General features: G+C 39.1%; 1 protein-coding gene across 2 annotated transcripts in view; it reads right to left on the bottom strand.

The window, feature by feature from the left end:
* The window catches only part of PDE8A (phosphodiesterase 8A), a 180,799-nt gene that overhangs the window by 94,672 nt on the left and 60,748 nt on the right, over positions 1-25,379 (bottom strand). For both annotated transcript variants that reach the window (XM_073013077.1, XM_007990257.3), the window contains exons 2-3: positions 3,783-3,839; positions 1,275-1,465 (exon numbers count right to left, since the gene is read on the bottom strand). In XM_073013077.1, coding sequence (XP_072869178.1) covers positions 1,275-1,465; positions 3,783-3,839 — 248 coding nt within the window. The remainder of the gene's footprint in view (positions 1-1,274; positions 1,466-3,782; positions 3,840-25,379) is intronic.

Here is a 25,379-nt window from a genome sequence, read left to right as displayed (position 1 = left end):
CAAACAAGGACCTGGACCTCCCTCTTTCCTAGCCAGAGCTCTCTCTATTTCTCTTGGGCTGCAATCCCCCATGAACATGCTGGGTGACTGGCCAGATGACATGTCAAGAAATCTGGGGTAGGGCGGGCACGGTGCGGTGGGTCACACCTGTAACCCCAGCACTTTGGGAGGCTGAGGTAGATGGATCACTTGGGGTCAGGAGTTCAAGACCAGCCTGGCCAATATGGTGAAACCCTGTCTCTACCAAAAATACAAAATTAGCCGGGCATGGTGGTGTGCGCCTGTAATTCCAGCTACTTGGAAGGCTGAGGCAGGAGAATCCCTTGAACCCTGGAGGCAAAGGTTGCAGTGAGCTGAGATTGAGTCACTGCACTCCAGCTTGGGTGACAGAGTGAGACTCTGTCTTGAGAAAAATAAAATAAAAAAAAATAAATCTGGGCTACAATGATAATGGCTTATTGTGAAGTCAACCAGATCGAAACAGATGAGGAACATAGGGCACATCTCAGGCACTAGGATCAAGGCCACAGGAGAAACTACTGGAGGCAAGTTGTGGAAGGGTAAATGCTACCTCGTCTGACCACCAGGAGTGTGGAGTTCTCACCACCAAGGAAACAAACCCATGTTGACGTCACCACATACCCCACAAATAATCTTCTAATATGGTGTCATTTGCTTGTCACCTCGGTTTTTAACCCAAAGGTTTTTAATCTACTTAGCTTATATCTTGTCTCTCTCTTAAAAGTCAAGATTTTAAATGTCCTTCAAGTTAGTATGTCATAAAATTTTATATTTGCCTTGCTTCCATCAGCAGCAAATAACTTTCTTTAAAAGGCATTTTTTAGGTTTAGGTCACGACACAGAATTCTCTCATAGTATTGACAATGTGCAAGTGTTATAAATAAAACCCATTCATCGAACATTAAAAGACAATTTTCAAAATTTTTACAACTTTGAAAACAATCTGAAAAATTATAATTCTTACTGCACTAATATGCAAGTGATATTTGTGGTTAATTACATTTTGGGTTTCACTTTGACCCTTAATAATTCTTATTAATCATATTTTCTTATTGTTTCAAGTAAAGTGAAGCAAGACAAAACAAAAGAGACATACATCAGTCCTACAAATAGTGAGGTTCTAATATTCTGTTTATTTTAGATGCATGGAAAGCAACTTAAAAGAGAGAGTGAGTCTAACTTAATCTATTTCTAGGCTGCATGTATTGTCACAAAGGCCAATGGGACTATTTAGGCCAGAGTCTTGGGCTTACCTGCACAGTGCCTCTGCATCCAGTTGTCGAGGATTTCTGTGGTCTATGATGATAATGTCATGATGTTTGTCCAGGAAACAGGCAAGGACAGCCTGAGCCTCCTTGGTAACTGTACACTTAAACCCTGCTTTTTCACATGCCCTGCAGAATCCATTACATTGGTTATCTTCTTTGGTAAACACTAAAAGTACCTGAATTAAAAGAGCACAAACACTTTTTTAAACAAAGATGTTAGAATTGTCATTTCTTACACTTTTTTTTTTTCTTGAGACGAGTCTTACTCTGTTGCCCAAGCTGGAGTGCAATGGCACGATCTCGGCTCACTGCAGGCTCTGCCTCCTGGGTTCAAGTGATTCTCCTGCCTCAGCCCTGCCAAGTAGTTGGGCCACAGGCACGCGCCACCATGCCCGGCAAATTTTTGTTATTTTTAATAGAGATGGGGTTTTGCCATGTTGGCCAGGCTGGTCTCAAACTCCTGGCCTCACGTGATCCTCCCACCTTGGCCTCCCAAAGTGCTGGGATTACAGGTATGAGCCACCGTGCCTGGTCAGAATTGTCATTTCTCTGTGTGTGTGTGTGTGTGTGTGTGTGTGTGTGTGTGTGTGTGTGTTTTGGGGGGATGCTGGGTGAGTGACAGGGTCTTCCTCTGTTGCACAGGCTGGACTACAGTAGTGTGATGTCAGCTCACTGCAACCTCCATCTCCAGGGTTCCAGTGTTCTTGTACCTCAGCGCCCCCAGTGGCTGGGAGATTACAGGTGTGCACCACCATGCCTGGCTAATTTTTGTACTTTTAGTAGAGATGGGGTCTCTCCATGGGCTTAACTGATCCACCCGCTGTGGCCTCCCAAAACGCTGGGATTACAGGAGTGAGTCACTGCACCTGGCCATATGCCTACTTTTTTGCTAAGAAACCCACTGACAGAACTCAACAAAGGTTTAGTTAGGCATTTTATCTTGCAACTAAATGAATTAAAACACATTAATATTTATTTTAGTTAAAAGAAAGTTAACTGGGTAAGTTCTCAGATGGTGAATGCTAATATCTTGGTGAAATTATTGGAATACTTAATCCTATAAATAATGTATTGAAATGTTTGACTCAAGATTTTATGTAATTCCTCCAAGTTAAAAAAAAAAAAAATCACTTTGATTAAAAGAAGAAAGATTTAAAGTAGACCAAAATGTGACACTTCAAAGCCTGGTGACATAGTCACCAGGTACGAGAGGTAGCATCTGTGCCTCTGCCCAGGACAGTGGCTGGCTGTCCACGACAGGGGCTGATTGCCCCTGATCACGTCAGTCATGGCCTGGAGCAAGCAAGGCCTGTATCCATAGCTTCTTCCTTATCCAGCCAGCCTCCTTCCCTCTCTCTCTGTCTGCTATTCTCACTCCCAATCTGGTTCAGGAGCACCGGTGCTCCATCCCTTCAGAAGCAGACTGACAATGGGGCAACAGTGGTAAGGAGATGGGCAGCCTGTGAAACAGACTGCAAAGCTATCAGAAACCCTCCTTAAGTTTATTTCTTCCGAGTTTACTCAACTACACAAAGACCATACATGCAGAGAACTAAGAGCACACATTTCTGTCAGCACTTTTCACATATTTTTAAATGTAATAGTGAATGAAACATGTGTTTATGTGCGGGGAGTCTGGATAACTTGACTAAATTCCAATTGGTTGTTTTCTGTCTCATATTTTGAATTACATATATTACAGATATCTTCTCTCTGATACAGCTGATTCAGCAACACTGAAAAGACAATCTTTTTACTTTTTATATTGGAAAATCTCAGATCTACAGAAACGTGAATGAAAATGAACACTAAAGATGCCCTTTCTCTACATTTATCAACATTTTGCCACCTTTGCTATGCTTTCTCTCTCTCTCTAAACACGTACATGTACATACACGCAATTATACACATTTTTTATTTATTGCTGAACCAATTTTTTCCTTTTGTTTGAGACAGGGTCTCACTCTGTTGCCCAGGCCAGAGTGCAATGGTGCGATCATGACTCATTGCAGCCTTGACCTCCTGGGCTCAGGTGATTCTCAAAACCTCAGCCTTCCAAGTAGGTGGGACCAGAGGCGCACACACCTCCCACGCCTATCTAATTTGTTGTTGCTGTTGTTGCAGAAACTGGGTCTCCCTATGTTGCCCAGGCTGGTTTCAAACTCCTCAAGGACTCCTCAAGCTCAAGAGATCCTACTGCCTCAGCCTCTCAAAGTGCTGGGATTATAGGCATGAGCCACCGTGCCTGGCCTACTGCTGAACCAATGAAAGCAGGCTACAAACACTTCATCTCTAAACACTGCAATGTGTATTTCTAAGAAGAGGATATTGTCTTATATAACTATAATACTGTTACAGAGTTCAGGGAATTTAACACCGATCCAAACACTATTATCTAAATGAAAGACTATTTTAAATGTGTAAATTTAGCTCCACCTCCACCCTTTTTAAAGAAAATCAGCATGTGAAAAATACAGCACAGTTCATTATTACCTGAAGTTGATCTTGATGAAATCTCATGGGGCCAAATTGCACATCAGCTACTGCTACCTGTAAGAAAGAGATCTGCTTAAAAATGAAAGGAAAAAAAAAAAAAAAGACAACAGAGAGAAGCTTAACTTTTTCTCTCTCTAATCAGTGCCAGAAATGAAAGCAAAATTTCTATTCTAGAGACAAATAAAGTAAATAGTAGATAAATGAACTGATTATGAGGAATCCTAAGGATCTCCTTATGGCCCCCAGGAGAAGTGGGGAGCAGGAAAGGAGAAATAAAATGAATAAATAAAATGAATGTGATTCTGGCTTTGCCTTTTACTAGCTACATGTGACTTTAAGTGAATTAATCTTCCTCAGCCTCAATTTCTCATTTGTTACAAAGGCCAAATGAGATGACAATACAGAAAGCCCCCCAATAACAGATACTAAATAAACGCTGATTCCCTCTGTGCCTATTTCCATTTTTTTCCTGATGGACGATGAAATCTTATATCCAAATGGCACACGAGTAATGCAGTCCAGCAGTCAGAACCGTGGAATGTCATTGAGAAATGGTTGACACTTTCCATTTCACAGAGGAGCATAATAGCACTTACTGATAAGTACTTATCCATTTGAGAATGTAATGCTAAATCAAAGATAAATATAGTATCATAACCAAACCCCAATGAGTAACAACAATCACAGCACCAACGGAAGACTCAGTGTGTTCTGGTTATTGTGCTAAGGGCTGAACATATGTTATTTCACTGAATCCGAGAGTAATGTGGTGAGAGTTTATAGCTGGAAAACTGAAGTTCTAATTACCCTGCATTAAGGCCACACAGCAAGTGGCAGTGCTGGGATTCCACCCAGGTTTGTTTAGCTCCATACAGTGTGCTGTAAACTCAGGAACACTAGACGATTTGAATAGTCTGTGTATAACACAAAGGGGCCCAAGGAAGGGAGAAGGTGGGGCTGAAATCCAGTTCCAAAAGAGATACATTTTGTAATTTGCCCAGAAACTCTGTAGGTGTTGATGAGATCCCAATCTAGGCCTCTATGTGATGGTATGATTCATCACAGCAACAGAAGAACAAGATCCATAGGACTTCCTACAAAATGTTTCCCAACTGACTGCCCTCCTCCAATCTCTCCCCTCAAGCAGTGATCTATTCTAGTAAGCACATCATATGAAGTTTGCTTAGTGACGGAAGAAAAATCGACATATATTTTTAACCATGAGAAGCTGATGTCTACTAATTATGGGCCACTGGTTCAGTTTCTGAATCGCTTTCTAATAATTTTATCTCTCAGAAGGCATAAAAAGAATGACGGTCCCTAATATTCTAGACCAAAGACTGAGGAGGAAGATTCTTCAGTTAGGTGAGTCAGGAGAACAGATAGTGCATGGTATCTATCCTCTTGAGTTGTGCAACTATGGGCCAGTCTCATACTGGTGTAACCAGATGCCAAAGCCAGAATTTCTATGAGGGAAGATGGTCCAAGAGGTCCAAGGAGAGTCTTAAAAGATGGATTCAGAGAAGACAGTAGAGTAAGAAGCACCAGGAATCTGTCTTCCCACCTCGACAATATTGCACTGGCAGAATATGTCTGATATAGCTATTTTAGGAACAACTGAAGACTTGCAACTTCCAGGGGAAGGCTTGGATGGTAAACCGCAGTTAATTTTAGCTCTTAGCACATAGCAGGTACCCAGGCCCATGGTGGGTAGCTGTGCATGTGTTCCTGAAGAAACCTGCACACAACTTGCAGGACCTAGGGAAGGCAAAAACAACCTTGTCCTCCAAATATCAGGGATCTGTGCTCTGATCACTGAATACAGAGGTGCAGATAAAGAAGGGGTGCATTATTGTTGCACTTTCTCCCATTGTTGCAAGCCATTCCCCCTCTAGTTGAAGAGACTTGTAGGAGATTTAAAGGGTTAATGCCCTTCCTCTCCTTTCATTTTTTCTTTTTTCCCCTTTGAGAATCAGACATTAGGGACTAAGGCATTCAAAAGCAATGGCATACACAGGGAAAATTAGAAAGAGATTATGCAAGCCTAGGGAAAGGCTTAGAAAATGCCTGAGAAGACCTTAAGTTTACACATTAGACTGATCCTTGGCACAGAGATGGCCTACCACAATTAAAAACAAAACAAAACAAAACAAAACAATAACAGCAAACCCTGGGGAAGACGGAGAATATGACTTCCAGAGTTACCACATTATTAAATTCAAATGTCCAGTTTTCAACACAAATTCACAAAGCATACAAAGAAACAGGCAAAGTACAGCCAATTCAAATGAAAAAAAACTAAATCAACAGCAACCACCCCTGAAAGATACCTAACGGCAGATCTACTAGACAAAGACTTTAAAACAACTTAAAGATGCTAAAAGAACTAAAGAAAGATGTGGTGAAAGTCAAGAAAATGATGCATGAACAACATGAAAATATAAGGAAAGAGATGGAAAAAAACTAAAAAGAAACCAAAAATAATTTCTGGAGCTGAAAAGTACAATAACTGGAATGAAAAATTCACTGAAGAGATTCAAAGGCAAATTTGGGCAGGCAAAAGAAAAAATGAGCACACTTACAGAGGGGACAATTGAAATTATCGAGTCTGGGAAACAGAAAAAAGCTTTGGAAAAAAAAAAGGTGAACAGAGCTTACAGTGCCTGAAGGATACCATGAAACAAGCTAATATATGCATCATGGGAGTCCCAGACGCTGGAGAGAAAGGGAAAGAGAAAATGTATGAAGAAAGCATCCCAAACTTGATGTAAGACATAAATATAAATATTCAAGAAGCTTAACAAACAATAAGTAAGATGAACGCAAAGAGACCCATACCAAGACACACTATAATGAAACTGCTGAAAGATAAAAAGAGAATCTTGAAAGCAGTAAGAACTGGGCGTGGTGGCTCACGCTGGTAATCCCAGCACTTCGGTAGGTCAAGATGGAAGGATCGCCTGAGGCCAGGAGTTCGAAACCAGGCTGGCCAACATGGTGAAACCCCATCTCTACTAAAAATACAAAACCAAAAAAAAATTAGCTGGGTGTGGTGGCGGGTACCTGTAACCCCAGCTACTCACGAGGCTGAGGCAGAAGAATTGCTTGAACCTGGGAGGTGGAGGTTGCAGAGAGCTGAGATCCCACCACTGCACTGCAGCCTGGGCAATAGAGCGAGATGCCATCTCAAAAAAAATTAACAAATAAAAAGAAGAAAAATAAAAAAGAAAGCAGCAAGAAAGAAGAAACTGGTCACACACAAGAAATCCCCAATAAGATTATCAATAGATTTCTCATTAGAAGCTTTGGAGGTCAGTTATATTTAAAGTGCTAAAAGAAAAAGAATTGTCAATCAAAGATCCTATATTCGGCAAAACTTCATTCAAAAGTGAGGGAGGAATTAAGACATCTCCAGAATCAAAAACAAAAACAAAAACAAAATAAAACAAATCAAAAAAACTAAGGGAGTTCATTACCACTAGGTAAGCCCTGCAAGAAATGTTCAAGGCAGTCCTGCAGGGTGAAATAAAAGGATACTAGACAGTAACTCAAAGCTGTCTGAAGAAATAAAGATCTCAAAAAAAGTGAAACCATGGATAATTTAAAAAGCTATCACTATTGTATAAATGGCTTATAACTCCTTTTTTTGTTTCCTACATGATTTAAGAGATGAATACAGTTTGGTGGGGAAAAAAATCATTGGTTTAAAAGGAAGTATTATTGTAACCTTGGTTGGTAACTCTGTATTTTGCATTTTATTTTCTAAATAAGAGACATTTGAAAGTATTAGTGTATGCTTTTGGGCACACAATGTACAGTTGTCCCTTGTTATCTGCAGGGAAGTGGTTCCAGGAACACCCATATACATGAAAAGCTATGGATGCTCAACTACCTTATATAACATACTCCCACATTCTCCTCTATGCTTTAAATTGTCTCTACTTACTTATAACACCTAATATAATGTAATGCTATGTAAACAGTTAATGCTGTATTAATTTTTACATTTTTTATTTTTATTGTTTTTTTTTTTTTTTTTCCTAAATATTTTCAATCTTCAGTTGGCTGAATCCACGGATGTGGAACCCACCAATATGGAGGATCAACTACATAAAGTTTTAATTTTGTGACATCAATAACTGAAAAGGGTGGGAATAAAGCAGTATAGGAGAAGCATTTTTGTATGTTATTGAAGTTAAGCTGGCATCATTCAAATTAAATATTTATATAACATTAAGACGTTCACTATAATCCCCATGCTAACCACAAAAAAGTAGCTATAGAATATATACAAAGGGAAGTGAGAAAGGAATTTAAATATTGCACTACAAAAAATCAACTAAACACAAAAGAAGACAGTAATTAAAGAAATGGAAGAAAAAAAAAAACTATGTGACATACAGAAAAACAAATAGCAAAATGACAGAAGTTAAGTCCACTTTTATCAGTAATTATTTATTTTTAGGGACAGGGTACTGCTCTATCACGCAGGCTGGAGTGCAATGGCATGATCATAGCTCACTGTAGCCTTGAACTCTTGGGCTCAAGAGATCCTCCCACCTCAGCCTCCCGAGTAGCTGAGACTACAGGTATATGCCACCTCACCTGGTTAATTTTTAAATTTTTGTAGAGACAGGGTCTTGCTTTGTTGTGCAGGCTGAGTAATTACTTTAAATATAAATGGATTAAACTCTCCAGTCAAAAGACAGAGATTGGCAGAATGAACCCATCTATATGTGGTCTATAAGACATTCAATTTAGATCCAAAGACAAAAACAGAAAGTGAAAGGACAGAAAAAGATATTCTAATAGTAATAAAAAAAGAGCAGGGGTAGCTATACTAACATTAGACAAAATAGACTCTAAACCAAAAAAGGCTATAAGAGACAAAGAAGGACATTATATAAGATTCAATAGAGTAACAAGATACAACAATTATAAGCAATTATGTACCCAATGACAGACCATTAAAATATATAAAGTAAAAACTGACAGAATTGAAGGAAGAGACAGTTCTAAAATAACAGTTGAAGACTTCAACACCCCTCTCTCCATAATGGCTAGACTTAAGCAACACAATAAAACCAACAAGATCTAATAGACATATACAGAATGTGCTACCCAACAACAATACATTTTTCTCAAGTGTACATGGGACATTCTCAAGGACAGACTATATGTTAGGCCACAAATCAAACCTCAATAGATTTTAAAAGAGAGATATAACAAAAAGTATCTTCTCTGACCTCAACAGGATAAAGTGAGAAACCAGTAACAAAAGTGAAACTGGAAAATTCACAAAATCGTGGAAATTAAACAACACAATCTTAACCAACAGATCAAAGAAGAATACACATGATAAATTAGAAAATACTTGGAGATGAATGAAAACAAAAACACAACATACCAAAACTTATGGGATGTAGCAGCAAAAACGGTGCTAAGGGGAACATTAACAGCTATAAATACACTAGCAAATAAGATCTCAAATCAACAACCTAACTTTATAATTTACGGCACTAGAAAAAGAGCAAATTAAATGCAAAGTTAACAGATGGAAATAATAAAGATTAGAGCAGAGATTAATAAAATAGAGAATAGATAATACAGAAAAATCAAAGAAACCAAAAGCTGATTTTTGAAATGATCAACAAAATTGACAAACCTTTAGCTAGATGGAGAAAAAAATAAAAATGACTCAAATTACCAAAATTAGAAATGAAAGTAGGGACACTGCTACCAATTCTACAGCAATAAAAAGGATTCTAAGAGAATACTATGAACAATTATACACCAACAAATTGGATAATCTGGATAAAATGGACAAATTCATAGAAGCGCAAAAAGTACCAAGACCAAATCATAAACAGAAAACCCGAATAGATCTATTACTGGTAAGCAGACTGAATCAGTAATCAAAAATCCCCCAACAAAGAAAACCCCTGGACCCAATGGCTCCACGGGTGAATTCTACCAAGCATTTAAAGAACAATACAATCCTTCTCAAACTTTTCCAAAAAACTGAAGAGAAAGAAACACTTCCTAACTCATTCTATGAGGCCAGTATTACCTTGATACCAAAGTCAGGGCCAGATGTGGTGGCTCACACCTGTAATCCCAGTCCTTTGGGAGGCTAAGGTGGGAGGACTGTTTGAGGCCAGGAGTCAAGACAAGCCTAGGCAACATAATGAGACCCTAACTCTACAAAAAAGAGAAGAAGAAGAAAAAGCTGCTCATGGTGGTATGCACCTATAATCCTAGCTACTCAGGAGGCTAAGGGAAGAGGATCATTTGAGCCCAGGAAGTCCAGGCTACAGTGAGACAAGATTGTGCCACTACATTCCAACTTGGGCAACAGAGCAAGACCCTATCCCTTAAAACAAAACAATCATGCCACTGCATTGCAGCCCAGGTAACAGAGTGAGACTCTATCTCAAAAACAAAACAAATGACAACAACAAAAGACACTAAAAGAAAATTACAGGCCAATATCCCTTATAAACACTGATGCAAAAATCCTCAACAAAATACTAGAAAACTGAATTCGCAGCATAATAAAAGCATTATACACCATGACCAAGTGGGATGTGTTCCTGAAATGCAAGGATGTATCGAAAAATGAAAATTGATCAGTGTAATACATTATCGTACAGAATAAAGGACAAAAACCTCATTCATTATACCTCAAATAATGCAGAAAAGGCATTTAACAAAATTCAATATCCTTTTATGATAAAAACACTCAACAAACTAGAAATAGAAGGGAACTACCTCAACATTTAAAAAGCCATGTATGAGCACAGGAGGTTCCAAGATGGCCGAATAGGAACAGCTCCAGTCTACAGCTCCCAGCATGAGCAACACAGAAGAAGTGTGATTTCTGCATTTCCAACTGAGGTACGGGGTTCATCTCACTGGGTCTTGTCGGACACAGGGTGTAGCCCACAGAGCGTGAGGCAAAGCAGGCAGAGCATCACCTCACCGGGAAGCGCAAGGGGTCGGGAATTCCCTTTCCTAGCTAAGGGAAGCCATGACAGATGGTACCTGGAAAACTGGGAAACTCCCACACTAATACTGCGCTTTTCCAACGGCCTTAGCAAACGGCACACCAGGAGATTATATCACATGCCTGGCTCACAGGGTCCCATGTGGAGGGAGCCTCGCTCACTGCTAGAACAGCAGTCTAAGATCAAACTGCAGGCAGCAGCCAGTCTGGGGGAGAGGCCTCTGCCATTGCTGAGACTCCAGTAGGTAAACAAAGCGTCCAGGAAGCTCGAACTGGGTGCAGCCCAGCCCAGCTCAAGGAGGCCTGCCTGCCTCTGTAGACTCCACCTCTGGGGGCAGGGCATAGCTGAACAAAAGGCAGCAGAAACTTCTGCAGACTTAAACGTCCCTGTCTGACAGCTTTGAAGAGAGTAGTGGTCCTCCCAGCACAGAGTTTGAGATCTGAGAACAGTCAGTCTGCCTCCTCAAGTGGGTACCTGAACCCCCAGTAGCCTAACTGGGAGACCCCTCCCACTAGGGGCTAACTGACACCTACGGCTGGGTGCTCCTCTGAGATGAAGCTTCCAGAGGAACAATCAGGCAGCAACATTTGCTGTTCCGTAATATTTGTGGTTTTGCAGGCTCCACTGGTGATACCCAGGCAAACAGGGTCTGGAGTGGACCTCTAGCAAACTCTAACAGACCCACAGCTGAGGGTCCTGACTGCTAGAAGGAAAACTAACAACCAGAAAGGACATTCACACCAAAACCCCATCTTTACATCACCAGCATCAAAGACCAAAGGTAGATAAAACCACAAAGATAGGGAGAAACCAGAGCAGAAAAGCTGAAAATTCTAAAAATCAGAGTGCCTCTTCTCCACCAAAGGAACGCAGCCCCTCACCAGCAACGGAACAAAGCTGGATGGAGAATGACTTTAATGACTTGAGAGAAGAAGGCTTCAGACGATCGGTAATAACAACCTTCTCTGAGCTAAAGGAGGATGTTTGAACCCATCACAAAGAAGCTAAAAACCTTGAAAAAAGATTAGACGAATGGCTAACTAGGATAAACAGCGTAGAGAAAACACTAAATGACCTGATGGAGCTGAAAACCATGGCACAAGAACTACGTGATGCATGCACAAGTTTCAGTAGCCAATTTGATCAAGTGGAAGAAAGGTTATCAGTGATTGAAGATCAAATGAATGAAATGAAGCGGAAAGAGAAGTTAAGAGAAAAAAAGAGTAAAAAGAAACAAACAAAGCCTCCAAGAAATATGGGACCATGTGAAAAGACCAAATCTACGTCTGATTGGTGTACCTGAAAGTGACAGGGAGAATGGAACCAAGCTGGAAAACACTCTGCAGGATATTATCCAGGAGAACTTCCCCAACCTAGCAAGGCAGGCCAACATTCAAATTCAGGAAATACAGAGAACGCCACAAAGATACTCCTCAAGAAGAACAACCCCAAGACACGTAATTGTCAGATTCACCGAAGTTGAAATGAAGGAAAAAATGTTAAGGGCAGTCAGAGAGAAAGGTTGGGGTTACCCACAAAGGGAAGCCCATCAGACTAACAGTGGATCTCTTGGCAAAAACTCTATAAGCCAGAAGAGAGTGTGGTGGGCGGGGGGGGGGGGGGGGGGTAATATTCAACATTCTTAAAGAAAAGAATTTTCAAACCAGAATTTCATATCCAGCCAAACAAAGCTTCATAAGTGAAGGAGAAACAAAATCCTTTACAGACAAGCAAATGCTGAGAGATTTTGTCACCACAAGGCCTGCCTTAAAAGAGCTCCTGAAGGAAGCACTGAACATGGAAAGGAACAACCAGTACCAGCCATTGCAAAAACATGCCAAATTTGTAAAGACCATCGATGCTAGGAAGAAACTGCATCAACTAATGAGCAAAATAACCAGTTAACATCATAATGACAGGATCAAATTCACACATAACAGTATTAACCTGAAATGTAAATAGGATAAACGTTCCAATTAAAAGAAACAGACTGGCAAATTGGATAAAGAGTCAAGACCCATCAGTGTGCTGTATTCAGGAGACCCATCTCACGTGCAGAGACACACACAGGCTCAAAATAAAGGGATGGAGGAAGATCTACCAAGCAAATGGAAAACAAAAAAAGGCAGGGGTTGCAATCCTAGTCTCTTATAAAACAGACTTTAAACCAACAAAAATCAAAAGAGACAAAGAAGGCCATTACATAATAGTAAAGGGATCAATTCAACAAGAAGAGCTAACTACCCTAAATATATATGCACCCAATACAGGAGCACCCACATTCATAAAGCAAGTCCTTAGAGACCTACAAAGAGACTTAGACTCCCACACAATAATAATGGGAGACTTCAACATCCCATTGTTAACATTAGACAGAAAGTTAACAAGGATATCCAGGAACTGAACTCAGCTCTGCACCAAGCGGACCTAATAGACATCCACAGAACTCTCCATCCCAAATCAACAGAATATACATTCTTCTTAGCACCACATCACACTTATTCCAAAATTGACCACATAGTTGGAAGTAAAGCACTCCTCAGTAAATGTAAAAGAACAGAAATTATAACAAACTGTCTCTCAGACCACAGTGCAATTAAACTAGAACTCAGGATTCAGAAACTCACTCAGAACGGCCCAACTACATGGAAACTAAACAACTTGCTCCTGAATGACTACTGGATACATAACGAAATGAAGGCAGAAATAAAGATGTTCTTTGACACCAATGAGAACAAAGACACAACATACTAGAATCTCTGGGACACATTTAAAGCAGTGTGTAGAGGGAAATTTATAGCACTAAATGCCCACAAGAGAAAGTAGGAAAGATCTAAAACTGACAACCTAACATCACAATTAAAAGAACTAGAGAAGCAAGCGTAAACACATTCAAAAGTTAGCAGAAGACAAGAAATAACTAAGATCAGAGCAGAACTGAAGGAGATAGAGACACAAAAAACCCTTCAAAAAAATCAATGAATCCAGGAACCGGTTTTTTGAAAAGATCAACAAAATTGATAGACTGCTAGCAAGACTAATAAAGAAGAAAAGAGAGAAGAATCAAATAGACACAATAAAAAATGATAAAGGGGATATCACCACTGATCCCACAGAAATACAAACTACCATCAGAGAATACTATAAACACCTCTACACAAATAAACTAGAAAATCTAAAAGAAATGGATAAATTCCTGGACACATACACCTTCCCAAGACTAAACCAGGAAGAAGTTGAATCCCTCAATAGACCAATAACAGGCTCTGAAATTGAGGCAGTAATTAATAGCCTACCAACCATAAAAAGTCCTGGACCTGATGGATTCACAGCTGAATTCTACCAGAGGTACAAAGAGGAGTTGGTACCACTCCTTCTGAAACTACTCCAATCAACAGAAAAAGAAGGAATCCTCCCTAACATTTTATGAGGCCAGCATCATCCTGATACCAAAGCCTGGCAGAGACACTACAAAAAAGGAGAATTTTAGACCAATACCCCTGATGAACACTGATGCAAAAATCCTCAATAAAATACTGGTATACCGAATCCAGCAGCACATCAAAAAGCTTATCCACCACGAACAAGTTGGCTTCATCCCTGGGATGCAAGCCTGGGTCAACATACGTCATCAACAAACGTAATCTATCATATAAACAGAACCAAAGACAAAAACCACATGATTATCTCAATAGATGCAAAAAAGGCTTTTGACAAAATTCAACAGCGCTTCATGCTAAAAACCTCTCAATGAACTAGGTATTGATGGGACCTATCTCAAAATAATAAGAGCTATTTATGACAAACCCACAGCCAATATCATACTGGATGGGCAAAAACTTGAAGCATTCCCTTGGAAAACTGGCACAAGACAGGGATGCCCTCTCTCACCACTCCTATTCAACATAGTGTTGGAAGTTCTGGCTAGGGCAATCAGGCAGGAGAAAGAAATAAAGGGTATTCAATTAGGAAAAGAGGAAGTCAAATTGTCCCTGTTTGCAGATGACATGATTGTATATTTAGAAAACCCCATCGTCTCAGCCCAAAATCTCCTTAAGCTGATAAGCAACTTCAGCAAAGTCTCAGGATACAAAATCCATGTGCAAAAAACACAAGCATTCCTATACACCAATAACAGACAAACAGGAAGCCAAATAATGAGTGAACTCCCATTTACAATTGCTTCAAAGAGAATAAAATACCTAGGAATCCAACTTATAAGGGATGTGAAGGACCTCTTCAAGGAGAACTACAAACCACTGCTCAATGAAATAAAAGAGGACACAAACAAATGGAAGAACATTCCATGTTCATGGACAGGAAGAATCAATAACGTGAAAATGGCCATACTGCCCAAGGCAATTTATAAATTCAATGCCATCCCCATCAAGCTACCAATGACTTTCTTCACAGAATTGGAAAAAACTACTTTAAAGTCCATATGGAACTTAAAGAGCCCGCATTGCCAAGACAATCCTAAGCAAAAAGAACAAAGCTGGAGGCATCACGCTACCTGGCTTTTCAAACTATACTACAAGGTTACAGTAACCAAAACAGCATGGTACTGGTACCAAAACAGAGATAGAGACCAATGGAACAGAACAGAGCCCTCAGAAATAATACCACACATCTACAACCATCTGATCTTTGGCAAACCTGACAAAAACAAGAAATGGGGAAAGGATTCCCTATTTAATAAAATGGTGCTGGGAAAACTGGCTAGCCATATGTAGAAAGCTGAAACTGGATCCCTTCCTTACACCTTACACAAAAATTAATTCAAGATGAATCAAAGACTTAAATGTTAGACCTAAAACTATAAAAACCCCAGGAAGAAAACCCAGGCAATACCATTCAGGACATAGGCATGGGCAAGGACTTCATGACTAAAACAGCAAAAGCAATGGCAACAAAAGCCAAAATTGATAAATGGATCTAATTAAACTAAAGAGCTCCTGCACAGCAAAAGAAACTCCCATCAGAGTGAACAGGCAACCTACAGAATGGAAGAAAATTTTTACAATCTACCCATCTGACAAAGGGCTAATATCCAGAATCTACAAAGAACTTTACAAATTTACAAGCAAAAATCAAACAACCCCATCAAAAAGTGGGCAAAGGATATGAACAGACCCTTCTCAAAAGAAGACATTTATGCAGCCAACAGCACATGAAAAAATGCTCATCATCACTGGCCATCAGAGCAATGCAAATCAAAACCACAATGAGATACCATCTCACACCAGTTAGAAGGGTGATCATTAAAAAGTCAGAGAACAACAGGTGCTGGGGAGGATGTGGAGAAATAGTAACCCTTTTACACTGTTGGTGGGACTGCAAACTAGTTCAACCATTGTGGAAGACAGTGTGGCCATTCCTCAAGGCTCTAGAACTAGAAATACCATTTGACCCAGCCATCCCATTACTGGGTATATACCCAAAGGATTATAAATCATACTGCTATAAAGACACATGCACACGTATGTTTATTGAGGCACTATTCACAATAGCAAAGACTTGGAACCAATCCAAATTTCCATCAATGATAGACTGGATTAAGAAAATGTGGCAAACATACACCATGGAATGCTATGCAGCCATAAAAAAGGGTGAGTTCATGTCCTTTGTAGGGACATGGATGAAGCTGGAAACCATCATTCTGAGCAAACTATCGCAAGGACAGAAAACCAAACACCACTCATAGGTGGGAACTGAACAATGAGAACACTTGGACACAGGGTGGGGAACATCACACACCAAGGCCTGCCGTGGGGTGGGGGGAAGGGGAGAGGGAGGGGTAGCATTAGCAGATATACCTAATGTAAATGACAAGTTAATGGGTGCAGCACACCAACATTGCACATGTATACATATGTAACAAACCTGCACGTTGTGCACATGTACCCTAGAACTTAAAGTATAATAATAATAATTTTAAAAAGCCATGTATGTGCAGCCATAAAAAGGAACAAGATCATGACCTTTGCACAAAAACGGATGGAGCTGGAAGCATTATCCTCAGCAAACTAACAGGCACAGAAAACCAAACACTGCATGTTCTCTCTTAAAAGTGGGAGCTAAACGATGAGAACACATGAACACATGTGGGGGGAACAACACACACTGAGGCCTGTGGCAGGTGGAGGGAGGGAGAGCATCAGGAATAATAGCTAACAGGTGCTGGGCTTAATACCTGGTTGATGGGTTGATCTGTGCAGCAAACCACCATGGCACACATTTACCTATGTAACAAACCTGCACATCCCTAAGTACCTCGGGGCTTAAAAGTTGAAGAAAAAAAATTTTTAAATACATTTTTTAAAAAGCCACGTATGAACAAAACCCACAGCAAACATCATAATGAATGGTAAAGGACTTTTCCTCTAAGATCAGGAACAAAGCAAGGATGCCTACTGCTTCTATTCAACATAGAAAGTCCTAGCCAGAGCAAATAGGTAAAAAAAAAGACTGTCGAAATAGAAAATAAGAAGTAAAATTATCTTTATTCATTTGTATGATCTTATATGTAAGAAAACCCTAAAGATTCCACACACACATACACAAAAGCCTGTTAGAACTAATAAAGTCAGCAAAGTATCAGGACATAAAGGCAACACACCAAACAAGTTGCATTTCTATACACTAACAATGACCAATCTCGAAAGAAATTACAATAAACAATTCCAATTACAATAGCATTAAAAAGAATAAGGCACTTACGAATTAATTTAACCAAGGAAGTGAAAGATTTGTACAAGTGAAACTACAAAATATTGCTGAAAAATTAAAAAGACTTAATAAATGGAAACACGTCCCATATTCACAAATTACAATACTTAACATTGTTAAGATGTCAATACTACTCAGAGCAATCTATAGATTCAAAGCAATCCTTAATATGTTTTTTGAAGAAATAGAAAAAAACCCATTCTAAAATTCATATGGAATCTCAAGGGATCTTGAATAGCCAAAACAATCTTGAAAAGAACATAAGTGGAGAACTCACACTTCCTGATTTTGTAACTTACTACAAAGCTACAGTGATCAAAATAATGTGGTACTAGCATAAAGACAGACCTACAGACCAATGAACTAGAATAAAGGACCCAGAAATAAACCTTTGTGTATAGGGTCAAATAATTTTTAACAAGGGAGCCAAGAACATTCAATGGTGAAAGGAGAGTCTTTTCAACAGATGGTGCTGGGAAAACTGAATAACCACATTCAAAGAATGAAGTTGGACCCTTATCTAACACCATATACAAAAATTTATTCAAAATGGATTAAAGACCTAAATTTGAGACCTAATACACAGAACTCTTAAAAGAGAATACAGGGCAAAATCTTCACAACACTAGACTTGGTAATGATTTTTTTTGGACATGATACCAATGGCACAGGAAGCAAAAGAAAAAAGAGACAAATTAAACTTCATCAAAATTTTAAAATTTTGTGCATAAAAAGACAACAGAGTAAAAATGTAACCCACAGAGCTGGAGAAAGTATTTGCCAATCATATATCTGGTAAGAGAGTAATATCTAGAATATATAGAGAACCTCTATAAACTCAACAACAACCCAATCAAAAATGGGCAAAGGACTTGAACAGACATTCTTCTCCAAAGAAGATATGTTAATAAAAGAAAGGGCCAATAAGCACATGAAAAGATGCTCAATATCAATAGCCATTAGGGAAATGAAAATCAAAACCACAATGAGACACCACTTCACACTACCACCAGAAAACAACAAGTGCTGATGAGAACATGGAAGAACTGGAACCTCTGTCCCCTGTTGCTGGAAATATTAAATGGTATAGCTGCTGCAGAAAACAGAATGGCAATTCCTCAAAAAATTAACAAAATAGAATTAACATATGATCCAACAATCCCCTTTTGGGTATATATTCAAAAGCATAAAAAGCAGTGATCCAGACAGAAATTGGTATGCCCATGTTCATAGCAACATTATTCATAATTTCTAAAACATGAAAACAGCCCAAGTGTCTAATGACAGATGAACAAATAAACAAAGCCAGGAGTGGTGGCATGTGCCTGCAGTCCCAGGTACTTGGGAGGCTAAGGCAGGAGAATCACTCGGGCCTGGGAGTGAGCTCAACACAGTGAGATCCTGTTTCTTTCTTAAAAAAAAATAAAGAATAAATGTATTTTAAAATGTGATACATGCATACAATGGAATATTATTCAGCCATAAAAAGGAAATTCTGACACATATGCTATGGAACAGATGAACTGTAAGAACATTATGCTAAGTGAAATAAACCAGTCACAAAAAGACAAATTCTATGATTCCACTTATATGAGGTACTTGGAGTAGTCAAAATATAGAGAAAGCAGAATGTGTTTGCCTGGGAGAGGGGGAAGGGAAGAATGGGGAAGTTCTTGTTTAATGGATACCTTGTTTTAGTTTTACAAAATGAAAAGAGTTCCGGAGATAGATGGTGATCACAGTTGCACAACGTTATGAATGTATTTAATACCATTCAACCGTACACCTAAAACTGGTTAAGATGGTATATTTTATGTTATGTGTATTTTGCCACATTTTTTAAAATCAGGAAAAAAGGAGAGATCTGGTCTGTATAATCATTTTCTTTTTTATTTTCTTTTTTATTTTTTGAGATAGAGTCTCACTCTGTAGCCTAGGCTAGAGTGCACTGACGCGATCTCAGCTCACTGCAACCTCCACTTCCCGGGTTCAAGCAATTCTCCTGCCTCAGCCTCCCAAGTAGCTGGGACTATAGGCACCAGCCACCACGCCTGGCTAATTCTTGTTATTTTTAGTAGAGACGGGGTTTTGCCGTATTGGCGAGGGTGGTCTCAAACTCTTGACCTCAAGTGATCCGTCTGCCTCAGCCTCCCAAAGTACTGGAATTACAGGTGTCAGCCACCACGCCTGGCTTTATTATTTTTTAAAAGTCAACTTTCAAGTGCTTGAAATGGTCTGTATCATCATACTCTCACAGTGCAGGAAGAAGGAAAGCAAGAGGCTCTGCGAGACCAATTTGAACGATGAGTTTTTTGTTTGTTGCACCAGCACTTTATGAACAAGTTTAAAGCAATGAGCAAATGAATGAGACTGACCTATTGCTTGGAGAATGCAGTGGAACTGCTCAGGAAGAAGAAAGGAAGAAAATGACAGGAAGAAGAGAAAGAAAATCATTTTGCTGATTTCCTACAGTATGGGGCACAGTTTCATAAGAGAAAGCAGAAAAAAGCATAAACTGGAGGGATGCTGCTACTGCCACAATAAAGCAGGGTCAGAGAGCCACTTGGGTCCTTTATATGAATTGGTGTCTCAGTCTCTGACAGAATACTCATGAAATTTACTAAGAAGGATCAAATAGATAAAAAATAAAGTCTGAATGGAAAGAAAGAAAATATTTATAAATATTAGAAAAACATGATATACGAGGTTACCAAAAAAACCCTTATTACATATTCCTAAAGTAAAAACTGTACAGTTTTTATCCTTCAACGAAGCAAACTAGGAATTAAAAACTTAAGTTAAAGCAACAACAAAAAATCCTGTCTCCTTAGAAAACTTAAAAATATTAACTCACAAAATTATTGAATCAAAGAGAGATATGTAAACTATGCCCACAGATTACCTGGAAAATAAAAGTGAATATTATGTAGTAAGACTTACAGGATACTACTGCTAAATTATAATGAGAGGCAAAATCTATAGTCTAAAACCTTTTTGTCACAAAATAAATAAGTATACTAAGCTTTCAAATCATTAAGTTTGAGAAAGTCAACAGTACAAACTTAAGGAAACCAGTAAGAAAAATAAAGGCAATAATAAATTGTTTAAATATTAATGACCAGCATGAATAAAAAGTATGTATATACATATTTATTTTGGTCACAAGCTGAGGGAAAAGATAAAAGTCTGGAAAGCTCAGGGCAAAAGGCTCAACCCTTCTAGGTAAACAATCCTGAATATGTGGTCTACACCAAAAGCTGGTGAAATAACTTGATTTGTACAAAGGACAGCATAAATTTATGATGTGAACTTATAACTCACCATTGGATTTATTTTAAGAAATAAAGGTAGCTATGGGTTCACTTTTAAAAGATTTAAGACTATGAATTTTGCCAGGGTAAAATTTTAGCAATATCATTTTAAAATGTTCATGTTTCAGCAATTCTTTTTTACCATTAAACACTTACTTTATTTACTTAACTAGATTGCATTTAACCTTACATCCTGTCTACGGGGTATATCCGGCTCTCAGGACCTCTATGGAGCAGAGTCTTCTAACAGCCGGACAACTACTTACCGCTGCTCCCCCCAAAATAACCACCACCAGGAAATCTGATGACATTACTCAGTGAGCAGACGTCAGCAGTGAGTCCTCAAAGAGTAAACAACTTCCTGACTGCTCTAAAAAGAGGACTGGAACTACTAGAATTCTTGTATCCATCCTTTCTTTATGTATGGAAATCATAACCAAACTGACCTAAGGCTTCAGGTCACAGCCCTCTTAATAATAACTTATTTTTCACATTAATATTTACAAGGGAATAGTCATTTTCAAATCAATTTAAATAGCACAGTTTTGATTTAATCTTTCAGCTTTAAAAGCAACTGACATTTTTAAGCAATATAGAAACAACACTGTGTTCAATAGCTGATATCAGTAATTATACCTGTTGTTAAATTTAATCTTTTATACTTTTAAATATTTGTGAATGTATTAAGATTTATTATTTAAAAAGGTTATAAGATTATAATCAGACAATATGATGGTGCCAATTTGCATTTTAATAATGTAAAGTAAAATTTTTTGTAAATATGGTTGGCAGATATATGAAACAAATTATTAGAAGCTTTGATCTCTTTTGTATGCCTGATTTAACATCATTTAGATGTGGTATTAGAAGGCAAAGTTATTATGTTATAAATCTTGATTAGGGGTGAGTGAGAAAGAAAATAGATATACAATTCCAACCTATGTAAAATTTCTACTCCCCTCTACCCTCCCTGTCCCTTGCCTGCTTTGTTTTTTCTTCTTAGCTCCCAATCACCATTTGGTATACTACATATTTTATTATCTATCTTCTCTTTTGTCTGTTTCTCCCACTGGAATATAAAGTTCTGTAACAACGGGGATTTACCTGCTTTATTCATTACTGTATTTCCAACACCCAAAACAGTGTCTGGTACATGGTATTCAAAAAATATTTTGGAATTAATGTGCAGTCAACAGCTAATCTTTTTAAACCAATCATTTATCTAGAAATTATACTCATACCAGCTTATTACATAAATATATGTATGTAATATAAGACTTCTAGTTTTCAGAATAATTTCATAGGTACTTTATTCCATTAAGAAACAGAGAATGGCTGGGCGTGGTGGTTCACGCCTGTAATCTCAGCACTTGGGGAGGCTGAGGAGGGCAGATCATCTGAGGTCAGGAGTTCAAGACCAGCCTAGCCAACATGGTAAAACCCTGTCTCTACCAAAAATACAAAAATTAGCCGGGAGTGGTGGGTGCCTGTAATCCCAGTTACTCAGGAGGCTGAGGCAGGACAATCACTTGAACCTGGGAGGCAGAGGCTGCAGTGAGCCAAGACAGAGCCACTGTACTCCAGTATGGGTGACAGAGCGAGACTCTGTCTTAAAAAAAAAAAAAAAAAAGAAACAGAAATAAAAATCTTACAAAGAGTGTAAGTCCTAGGAACTACAAAACAATCATATGATCTATCTCTTTTTTCCTTCATCCCTTTACTAAAAACAGAAGTTATCCTGGGGTCAATTTACATTAGCTGTATACAAAACCCACGAACTACAGTAAAGACATAAATCCAGTTTTGGCCTGAGCCATACTATCCCTTCAGGCTTTCCATGTACAACCAGTGACCATCTGTTTCTCTCGCTGGACAAAGAGAAATAATGTGATCAAAGGGACACAGCCTGGAAAGAATCAGGAGATACCAGTTTTTTGTGTGGAAGAGTCTAAATCCAGACACTTGTGGACCACCTACTACTGTAAGACAAGTGCAGCGCTAGACACTAGGAGTACAAAGAACCTAACCTAATCCTGTCGCCTTCGGTAGTAGGAGAGGAAAATGTAAATAACAACATGGTCCAGTCAGTTTTAACAGAAAAAAGTAACACGTAAATACTTTGGATCCAATCATATTTAAGTCCAATTTAGTTCTTACCTTACAAGCAAGGTAAGCTCATCAACTCCATTTTATTGATGAAGAAGCTGACACTCAGAGAAGTATGGTCAAATAGTGGGTAAGCAGCAGTTGCAGGAATGGGACTCCGTTCTGTCTGAATTTAATTCCTGTGGTCTTTTCATGCTCTACTAGGAAAAGTCTAAAATAACCTGGCCCTAATCTATATCTAGCTGGAAAAAGAACAAGAAACTGGAAAACAGCATTTATCCTTCTGACAGATCTTTACTGAACATCCACTATGTGCCAAATGGTCTCCTAGGCATTGAGGATTCAACAGACAGCATGACAGATAATATCTCTACTTAAAACAGGGAAAGATGTGATGGAGAGTAAATGAATCAAGAGTCAAGGAAGGTCCCTCTGAGGCAGCAATGCAAGAGGTGAGATTTGAATGACAGGAAGTAGCCTGTCATTCTATGCAAGGTTATGCAAGGGGTGGAGGAAGGAGTACCAGGCAGAGGGAACAGCTAGTGTAGAGCACCTACAGTGGAAATAAGGTGGGACACTGGAGGAAATGAAGAGGAAGAAGGTCAAGAGATGAGGTTACAGCTAGGCAGGGGCCACACAAAGAAGGTCATGAGATGAAGTTACAGTTAAGCAGGGGTCATACGATGCAGTGCTTTCTAAGGCAGGACATTTGCATTTTATTCTAAATTTCATGAAAAGTAACTTAAATGTTTTATACAAAGAAGTGATATAATCTGATTCTTCTTTCTAAAAAAGATGTCTTTGGTTGCCAATGGAGAATGAACCAATGGAGGATGAGAGTAGAGGCAAGACCAGTAAGGAAGCTTCCGCAGTAGTCCAAACAAGAGAAGATGGTGGATTGGCCTGGGGCCAGCCACAGAGATAAACAGACAGATTTAGGATGTGTTTTGGAGAGAGTGATCAGGACTTGCTGATGGACAGGACACAGATCCACTGATTCCCAGACCAGAGTTCTGATGATCTGATTTGCAGTTTTCTATCGGTCTTGCGTGGAAATTTGGGGCTCTGCAAGGCATCCTAGTAGAAACGGATGTGCATCTGCTTGGTCCTTTCCAGATCCACCCACAAGATGGCACCAAGGTCTACTCTGAGGCAAAGTTCCCAGCTGCTTTCCCTGGTTCTTCTCCCAAACTATCTGTCCCCCACGGTCATAGTCTTTTTCCTCCCCTCACCTGTTCCTAATTTTCTCAACAGTCGATTTAAACAGTAAATATTTACTGTGAACCTTTTGTATGTTACCCTGACTGCAACTTCTAGTTATACGCTAGGGTGAAACCATGCATGTCCTTTTTTCCCAAACCCATAGTGTTGGGCAAAAAATGGTATCTGGACTAAATGAGCTATTTCAAGTAGTTACCACAATGCCTGACAATGAGTAAATGCCCAATAAATTCTAAATATCTACAGCAAATATTTTCCAAAAAGCTTTTGCTAAGAAATTATAATTCTATATGCACATACATATTACAAGGCATTTTTTAAACTATATTTTTCCAAAGCACTATTTCTTTCAGAACACAATGGCCGGGCGTGGTGGCTCACGCCTGTAATCCCAGCACTTTGGGAGGCCGAGGTGGGTGGATCACAAGGTCAGGAGTTCGAGACCAGCCTGGCCAATATGGTGAAACCCTGTCTCTACTAAAAATATGAAAAATTAGCTGGGCGTGGTGGTGGGCACCTGTAGTCCCAGCTACTCAGGAGGCTGAGGCAGGAGAATCGCCTGAACCCAGAAGGCGGAGGTTGCAGTGTGCCAGGATCGTGCCACTGCACTCCAGCCTGGGCGACAGAGCGAGACCCTGTCTCAAAAAAAAAAAAAAAAAGAACCATTAATTTAATGATACCTTGAAATACTGTACAAAGTAGGATCTAGTGCTTAAATATCATATTAACATATTAAATACAGGGGACAAATATAAGTTTTCCTGAAATGCTAAAATTACCTTTGAAAGTGAAACTAGTAAGAATTAACCCATAAAAAATGAGAATAGTCAATTGTAGGAGAGATAACCCAATCCCTGAGATCTTCTTCAAACACGTCACTGAGATCTGAGGATCCTCAAATCCAATGTGGCAATCTGAGGTACAACATCATGAAGGCCAGACTAGAATCTACCTCTTCCCTCCACCCTCCCAAGAGATAAAACTGATCACTTGCCTATTCATCTGTCAGAATGAAAAGGGGGGCCTACAGGCTGCCCGAGGGAGCAGGGAGCCAAAGGTTGAGAACTCAGTGCTATTTATTTAACTCCCTTCTAAAGAAAAACTGAATTCAGCAGGCATGAGTGATATGCATACCGAATCAATTGATTAACAAATTAGCAGCCTGCCTCTCTCTCGGATGAATCTATTTCAGGCATATTTACATTTGTCAATCATGTTTC

The sequence above is a fragment of the Chlorocebus sabaeus genome, chromosome 29 (genome assembly GCF_047675955.1).
Source record: "Chlorocebus sabaeus isolate Y175 chromosome 29, mChlSab1.0.hap1, whole genome shotgun sequence".
Taxonomy (NCBI): domain Eukaryota; kingdom Metazoa; phylum Chordata; class Mammalia; order Primates; family Cercopithecidae; genus Chlorocebus; species Chlorocebus sabaeus.
Note: the sequence above shows the minus strand (reverse complement) of the source record. Positions and strands in the feature narration are given on the sequence as shown.